The 9,034-nt window shown below is 40.2% G+C and overlaps 1 protein-coding gene across 1 annotated transcript; it reads right to left on the reverse strand.

Moving 5' to 3' along the window:
• Window positions 1-361: 361 nt before the first annotated feature.
• On the reverse strand, window positions 362-2,737 carry LOC116266799 (AAA-ATPase At3g50940-like). The gene is made up of 2 exons (XM_031648183.2): window positions 1,855-2,737; window positions 362-1,439 (listed from the first exon to the last, which is right to left on the reverse strand). The coding sequence occupies exons 1-2, from the start codon at window positions 2,637-2,639 to the stop codon at window positions 803-805; spliced, it is 1,422 nt and encodes a 473-aa protein (XP_031504043.1). The 5' UTR covers window positions 2,640-2,737; the 3' UTR covers window positions 362-802.
• Window positions 2,738-9,034: the final 6,297 nt, after the last annotated feature.

The raw sequence follows: 9,034 nt of genomic DNA on the forward strand, positions 1-9,034 counted from the left end.
GGAAATTTAGAATTGAAAATATATTTTTAAAAATATATTTCTTGGAATAAAGGAATGAGAAAAATCTTTCCAATTTTCATTTTGATGTGTGTGTAATGACTGATTCATGATAAAGAAATATATTTCCAGCTTTCTAGAAAATTATTTTTTAATTTGATAATAAAGAAACATGATTTACATAATCTTTTGATATAAAGAGAGATAGTATAGAACATGTGCAGCATTAGAGTGCTGCATACAGAAAATAGCCACAAATTCAATAAACTACAAAGTCATCTATCCCAAAGTTTTATACCTCCATTTCATATATAGGCTGATTGCAATAATAACAGCGAAAACATTCTGGATGCCAAAGTGCACCCATGCAATTCAAGAAGTGGTGATGAGTTGCACATAACCTGTAGAGAGGGAGACAGAGATGTCTAAAATGTGGCATTGTCATGGAATACAGATTCCACATCTGTGATGAGTACATATATGCATATGATTGATTGGAGTAAATGGATACAGCAGCACTGAATGTTCACATTGCAATGCTATTCTAGGAATCACGATAAAACAGGTCCGCAGCAGAAACAGAGAATAGATATATAACTACAGGAAGCTAACTACGAACATAGATACCACACTGATAATGTAGAAAGGCCCAAGGTACACACTGATAATGTAGAAAGGCCCAAGGTACAAGATTCCTCTACTGCATTCCACGCAAGCGATGTTATTCACAGATCAGATCAAGAGTGAAAACCCAGATATTGGTTATCTGTATGGACTATGTTATCCCTACTATGAGCTTGAATCTTCAGCTTTTTCTCTCGTCTTCTTTTTCTTCCATCTTCATCTTCATGGACTCAATAACACATAGAATTGCAGCAGCAGGGTCTTCATTCCTCACCAAGATTTCAGCAACCTCAGCTGGGGTGATCTCCACCTTATCTATCAACGGCATCACCTGCTCAAGAAGTGGATGGTCATGGATGCCTAGATAATTTGAGACCAACATTTTGAAGGAGGAGAAGCTACAGTAGCCCATGTATATGTGCATGTCCATTCGGCCAGGCCTTAACAAAGCTGGGTCTAATCGTTCTCTGTGGTTTGTCGTTAGGATAATAATCCGTTCGTCTCCAGCACTTGACCACAAGCCGTCAATGAAGTTGAGGATGCCGGAAAGTGTCAACTGCTCCGACTTCTGGACGCCGTGCTTTTGAAGCTTGCCACTGCCTTCCTTGACAATGTCACGATTATATACTGGAGCGGAGCAATCGACGTCCTCAACGACAAGTATAGAGGGATTACTGGTGCCAACAAGGAGGCGGCGAAGTGCAGAATTGGAGTGAATGGAGGTGAACTCAAGGTCATAGACGTCGAAGTTCAGGAAGTTGGCAATGGCTGCAATCAAGCTTGATTTACCAGTTCCCGGAGGACCATATAGAAGGTACCTGAAATGATAACAGAATAATTCTGCCATTATATTTGGTCCATTAAAACGATCATGCTCTTATCTGTTTGGAAGGCCGAAATGTATGTTGTCTTGCATGCAACCTCCATGGCTCGAACTACAAATGAAATCTCCATGCTTGAAAATTTAACCACTAAAAGATTGCTTCATTTGGATGCGCATAAAAGATTCCTCAACCTATAAAAGAATGATGCAGTCATTCATTATAGCCTCCTACTTAAGATTTACACATCTAATGAACCATCTGAACATGGAGATGCATTCTTTGAATTGAAGACATTAGATCTTCGAAAGGAAACTTCAAGGTTTGATTTGCAAAAGAGTAACTGCACGGTTTTCATTGTGAACAGGAAGACAGATACTCATGCTACATGACTGAAAATGCACATATATACCCTCTTTTCCAAGCCTTGCCTACTTTCTTGTAGTATTCTCTGCGACCGAGAAACCGGCGCAGATCATCCATGATCGTCTCCTTCAGCGCATCATTCATTGCCATCGTCTCAAAAGTTGCAGGGTGGTCCAGATTTATCCAGTTCCACATCTCACAGGAACACAAGTCGTTTAGAGTGTGGAGACGCAATGCCCTCTTCTCAAGCTTTGTTGCCTCAGCAATCTTGAGCACATGCGGGAGATACGAGTTCAGGGCAACGTCCCTGTGCCTACTACGGAAACTCAGCTCGAAAACGCGAGGGCGACCTTCAAAATTGGGATGGGAATTGTCTTCCCCGGCTACCATTTTCCATTTATACGTGATGCCTTCAAAGACATCAGCAATCTCTTCCCCTGTTTCCACATTGATGGTGTATTTGCTCTCCTTCTCATACTTGCTCACTTGAAACCTCTGCATCGAGGAAACCATGGTGGCTGCCAGATACACCTCTGCAGACTCGAACAATTGGTTGTTCACCATGCCATCACCTTCCTTAATGAGAATGACGCAGATCCGTGGGCATATAATGCGAGAGATGAGGTTGCGGAGTTTAGAGGTGGCGTATCTGTGTAGATCAAATGGGAAAAAGTCCTTGATGATTGTGCTTATCAGCACGGTGTAGGCTGCAATTGAGGCCACTACAGAAAAAAGAGCTCTTGTTTCTGGAGAGGAAAGGGTGGAGGATGAAGAAGATGCAGGGTTGCCCAGCCAATCCATTTGGGCTGAACGGAGGATTAATTTCTTCATGGACAAACAGCCTTCAGTTTCTTTGTGTCTCTCCTGAGCTTCTTCCCGGAAGCCAAGCCCAGTGAATCCTTAAATAGGACGACGAGGAGGTTTGATTCGTAGAATAACGTATGAAGGTGACAAGTGTGCCTGATGTAAGTGCGCCTGATATGATGTCCACTTGAGAATTGAGTTGCGAGAGATTTTTGTGGAGAATAATTATATTTGTCAAGATTAAAAAAGTCCAAATCAATGTTGTATGAGCGGTTGTTATAATTTAATTGACGAGAGCTGCAAGAAGCTAGTTAGTTTTTCTCTCTCTCTGAGACCTAAACCTAATTCGCTTCTAAATTTATAATGGCAGGAAATCTGAAATATTTATCAAATGCGGATTTCACCTGAACCATATGCAACAATTGCATTGCACAGGTAACAATCGCAAACAAAGCCGGAGGGAGAGAGGTGCTATTGGATTTTCTGGCGGCAGAGAGGCAAAAGTGGCAACAATTAGCTAGGTGAGTGCCAAGATATTGGAGGTGATCATCAAAAGTGTTTATGTGGCCCTCTAGAATGAGCCAAGCAAATGAGTTGTTAGGGATGTACATCGGGCTCGGCTCGAGTTACATATTATTTCGTTCAACGCATTATATGACAAGCTCGAGCTCAACTTAGTAAACTAAATCCGACCGCAAGCTTGAATCATTTAAACTCATGTCACTTGATTCATATATTTTTTTTAAATAAAAATGAACGCCATAAAAATGGTGTTAAAATTCATCAAAAATGACCAACATGCCCCGAAGATTAATAAACAGGGAAGACATGAGCCGAGTCAAGTTCATGTACATTGAACTCGATTTGTTTATGACTCAAGTTTTAATTCAAGCTTGAACTCGACCCCTTTATTAAACAAGTCGAGTTAGAGTCGAGCTTGTACGAGTGTGTTTGAGGGCTCAACTTGTTGTACATCACTAGTTGTTGTGCACAGTATGGATGATTTTAGCTAACCAAGGAATTATCGTGCTAAAATCAGAGTGTAGCAAGAGCAAAAGGTAAAGGCTATAGGTGAGGAGACGGTCCTATTTACGTGCAAAATTTAGAGGCCTCGCATGCAAACGAAAAGAGATGGCACTCATCTTTTCAATAAGAGCTTTCAAATTACTTGTTAAATGCCTAAGATACGTGCATGTAAACTTCAGAATCTAATTTGTAACATGTAACACAAAATGCATATGTTCCTAGGACTTAAAAGAAAAATGAAGGTATTTACTGATGCGTGAATGCCTAAGATACGTGCATGTATACTTCAGAATCTAACTTGTAACATGTAACAAAAAAATGCATATGTTCCTAGGACTTAAAAGAAAAATGAAGGTATTTACTGATGCGTGAAAAAGCACATTAGAAGATTTTCATCATTACTAACATTTCGCTTAGAAAGTCAGTAAAGACGAATCATTATTGATGCTTTTTAGGAAATGTTAGTAAAGGTGCAGTGTTTTACTGATGTTTAGCGGATCCCTGCCACTTAAAGTTGTTTCTTTTTTATTGAAGCCTATAGCGGTGAATTATTTACTAGTGTCGGTCTATTGCGGTGAAAATTTTTCATGACATGAAATGAACACCTGTAAAGGTCAATCATTATTGACGTGACGCCTCTTGTGAAACTTCAGTAAAAACCTGTAGCAGCTTCGCACATTGGAGGGTCCATATCGCTGGTTTTTGGTGATATTTTCCCACAAAGCCTTGACTCGATCAAAATCCCTTTTATGGTCACCAATAGATGCAGAGATCGCCAGAATCACAAATGTTAGCGGCGGATGGAATCCAGTTTTTTCCCTTCAAATCTAAGTCAACACTGACGGACCGCCTGGCCCTCTCCGCCATTAGGGCCAGTTTGAGATGAAGAGGAATGGACCTTCCCAACGCAGGAGACGGGGAGAGGGAGATGATGTGCCGGAGGCAACAAAAGGAAAGAGGGAGAAACGAGAGGGAGAGGGAGAAGGAGAGAGGGTTTCACAGCATACGGAATGGAGAGAGCGCAGCATTCCACAAGCAATGTTCTGTGGTTTGCCATGGAACATCTCCACTTTTTATAGTTCGTGTTAATCTGTCCTGTCCGTTCCAAACATGACGCGTCCAATGTTTGTGTTGGGTTGGCGTAAATGGAAAGCGCTCGTTCCGTTCAGCTGCATTTCTTGCCAATCAAATGGCTTTTAAAGCTGTTCGGCAACCATGACATACTAGTATAGTCCCATAAATTTATCTTAAAAATGAAACAGTTTTATAGAACACTGTCGCAAATGTTCTATGAATCTACCCAACTTTAAGGCAGATTTTTGGGATAGCAACAGTACGTTATTATTGTGAAACGGCCTCCTAGTGTTCTTCCGGAAAGAAAATAAGAAGAAGAGGGAAATATATACATATATGTATATATATATACAATGCTCTTAGAATGATACACCATAGAAGATCATTCAGATTTGAATTATCCCGTCTTACTGGAACTTTCCCCATTTTATTGTGCGATCTTTTTTTATCAACCAAATCGGGACCAGCCGACGTACTTTCCTTTGTTAGGATTGAGATATGTTGTTGAGTGGAATTGCTAACTTCATCATTATCTCTTGTGCAACTGCCAGTAATGGATTGTGTGTTAATACTTCCACCGTTTGGCAGAAAACAAGGAACTCTTGAGAATCACTAGACAGAAAACCAAGGAACTCTGCAATCTAACATTGCATATACGTATGCCTAACTGAGAATGACAAAATAACAAACTATATCTACAAGTTCAATAAACAAAAGATAACAATAAGAGCGAAATGCAAGTATGGGAAAGATATTGATATTCCATTAACCTTCCTCATTAAAAACCATGCACAAATACTATTTATTAGGACTATATATAAAAGCTAAAGTACAATTTTTTTTTTTTTTTACAATTACTCCTTCTCAAATACATGAAGAGATATTTTATAAAAACAATAAGAAATTAAGAAGCTGGAACTACATCTATGTAACATGAACAAAGATCATTTCAGTTAAGGATTAAGATGCATTTAAACTAACAAACTAATGCTATATTTCACATAACTACTGCACAGCTTATAGTCATCACACATAAACCGAGTCACCAAAGACAAAAGAGTACGTGGTAACCCCAGCTGTGACTCCAAACTAAGCTAAGCTCATATGCACATATCACACTATCCAACAAAATAAACTGAGAAGTGCATAGTACAATCGTCGTATAACATCGTATAATAAGATTCACAGGCCTGAAATCACATTCAGTCAGCACTAATCCAATGTCAACATCATATAATAAGATTCACAGGCCTGAAATCACATTCAGTCAGCACTAATCCAATGTCAACCTATCGATACGTAATTCAACACCTTTTGAAGAGGTCCAGTCACAAACACAATATGGTCGCAGTATCATTTTATCATATCATCATACATTAGTATATGTAATCATATATAAAGGCTAATAAACGTGTGTGCAATGTTGATAAAGTTCATCAAAGACTATATTAGGCTATTGGCCAATTTCCCCCTACATCAGAGGTAAATCGACATACTGCCTCATGACAACATATCTCAGGACTAAACTGCATTTATTAGTGCAATCAACACCGCATATGGTTGACCATTCACCTAAATCAAATTCAAAATGACAAAATTTGAGTGTCACACATGCACTGACCTTCCCTTTGTTTTAAAAAAACTTATTTCTTATGCCAAAACGAGTTTTAAAACCAAGTCGCACGCTCAAACGAGTCGACAACCGACTAAACCAAAATCGGATTTGGAGCGAGTTCGGAGTCGCTCAAAATGGAGTCGACCACCCATTTTTAACAAAAAATTTTTCTTTTACATATTTTAAATAAAAAAATGAATGTTATTCTATTTTATTAAATTAAATTTTATTTAAACAAAGGGGGAAAATGGAAGTTTTACCACGTGACACGCAGTCGTGCAATAGGCAATCGCGCGACCGCGACCGTGTTAAGCGATTGTGCAAGGTGATCACTTTACGCGGATGCCCGTGGCAACCATTGCAACGCACGGCACCGCGTTGCGTGCTGCCACGCGTATTACCGAGGCGCCAAGGCACTGTTGCACCTGGCACGCAACAGGGGAGTCGGGAAGAAGGAGAGGCAGAGAGGGGAAGGAGGATGGGGAACGGGAGGAGGAGGACGAAGAGGAAAGGAGGAGGACGGACGGAGGAGGAGGACGGACGGGCAGAGGAGGGACTGGCGGAGGAGGAGGAGGGTTTGCAAAAGAACTTTTAAAAAAATATTTTTTTAATATAAACGGGCCGAATCGGGCCAGGCCGGGCTGACACGGGCCGGCCTATCGAGCCCGGGCTCAGCCTGGGCCATGTTTTTCCCGGCCCAGACCTGGCCCGATCGGGCCGGGCCGGGCCGACGGCAGCCCGGCCCGTTGCCCAGGCCTAGATATCATACACTTGGTTTGCAGGCTCAGTGGTAAAGAATGAATATGCCGAGTGGTGGGATGCCAACCGACCACCATCCATCCTTCCTTAAAAGTTTGCATTGTCAATCTTGTACTCCTTATGTCATCTTCAGTCATCATCATCTTTGTTAGTGTTTTTTTTTAATTTGAACATTCATTTTGTCATCATTTCCTTTCAATGACTTTTCATTTTCTTGTCTCACAAGGTGAATATTTGAAAGCCAACAAGATGGTTGAATCCAGATCGCAAGCTAAACAGACTCTTCAGAACGAGGCTTCATCTTCCGAGCTTAGGCCAGAAATAATTGGCTTCCCAGCAATTGAGCCAGAAGGCTACCATATGTTCCAGTTGTTCATGGAGCGATTCAAGAGAGAACAAGAAGAACAAAAGGCCTTGATGGTTACTCCAAAACCAGAAAATGAAAAAAGCTACTAAGCAGAAAAGAAAGAAAAAAAAACAACAAATTTTCTCTTACAAATCGAGATGAAGGTCATATGGGCTCAGATTCAACAACTAGTAAGGAGGAAAAACCCGAGTTGCTTTCTCTCTATAAGAAAAATACAACAAAAAGAAACAAGAAGGGAAAAGAAATTATGGTGGAAAGCAACTCATAAAAAATTATGGTGGAAAGTAACTCACCTAGCCCTATCACCACTGGAAATTCAGAAGAGAAACTCAAAAGAAAAAGAAAGCCTACCAAAAGAGGCAAAAAGACAAGGAAGTACATCTCCAGCTATAGCTTAGACAGTAGAAGTTCTGTAGAAAAAGTAAAGGGGATCAAGGGCAAGAAGAAAAAGACAAAGCCAGAATTTGTCGAATCAAGTGATGATGAAAGTCCAACTAAGTGCAGATTCTATGAAATGGAAAAAATGATGAACAATCGCTCGTACTCATGTGATGATTACTACCTTGGTATTGAAGGAGAAGAAGACGTTAAAGACTTACCTAGGGAGTTCGTCAGATATGATGGAACTACCTACCCACACATTCATCTTGCAACCTTCTTCAATGATTGCTACAAGATCCGGGCAAATAACAGAGATTTGTTTCGCTATTTTCCAAAGAGTCTTGAAGGCATCGCCGAACAATGGTACAAAAAAAATGTCAAACCGGTCGAACTAAAGGAATTTAACAAATTGATTAACATGTTTGTCAAAAGATTTGAGCAAAATGCTCTCATGGCTTCAACCCTCAGTACCATTTGCAGTCACCATCAGAAACAAAGAGAAAAGGCTCGAGAATTCATCCAAAAATGAAGAATTTAGTGCAACAAGAGGAAGGAACCCATTTCTGAAACACAATCTCTATCACTCATCAGGAAGAATCTTGCCCAACCTTTGAAAAGCCTTATCCACAATGCCTTAATCAAGACCTTTGCTGAGTTGATTGAACAAGCAAATTGAATAGAGGAATGAATTGAGGAAGGTGATTTTGATGGAATCATTGCACCTAAATATAAGGAAGAGGATAAGAAAGGATGAACACAAATGTTGCACACTTCATAGCTAATGTTGGGATTCAAAAGGACAACAACAATAGCTACAAGCATATAGCTACAAGCATGACAAAGAAGTCAGTCTCAAGAAGACTACGCAGTTTCTCAAAGGCAATGAAGAAAGGAAAAACAAACACTCAGGTTTGGGTGACTAGAAATTCACTCCTCTCAGTCAGTCTCATGAGAAGATTCTAGAATACCTCCTTGCCAAATGAACTATTGTCTTGCCAAAAGTACCAGAGCCTCCAAAAATTATGAGATGAGATAAAGAAAAACTATGTAAGTTTCATCGAGCCTCTGGTCAGGACACTGAGGATTGTTTTGTCCTCGAAAACATGATCCAAGACTTCATCAACAAGGATCTCAAGATTGGTAATGATAGCATCCCTGAGGTGTTGAGGAATCCATTCTCTGACCATGGGAAGGCGGCAG

Source organism: Nymphaea colorata, chromosome 13 (genome assembly GCF_008831285.2).
Source record: "Nymphaea colorata isolate Beijing-Zhang1983 chromosome 13, ASM883128v2, whole genome shotgun sequence".
NCBI lineage: Eukaryota > Viridiplantae > Streptophyta > Magnoliopsida > Nymphaeales > Nymphaeaceae > Nymphaea > Nymphaea colorata.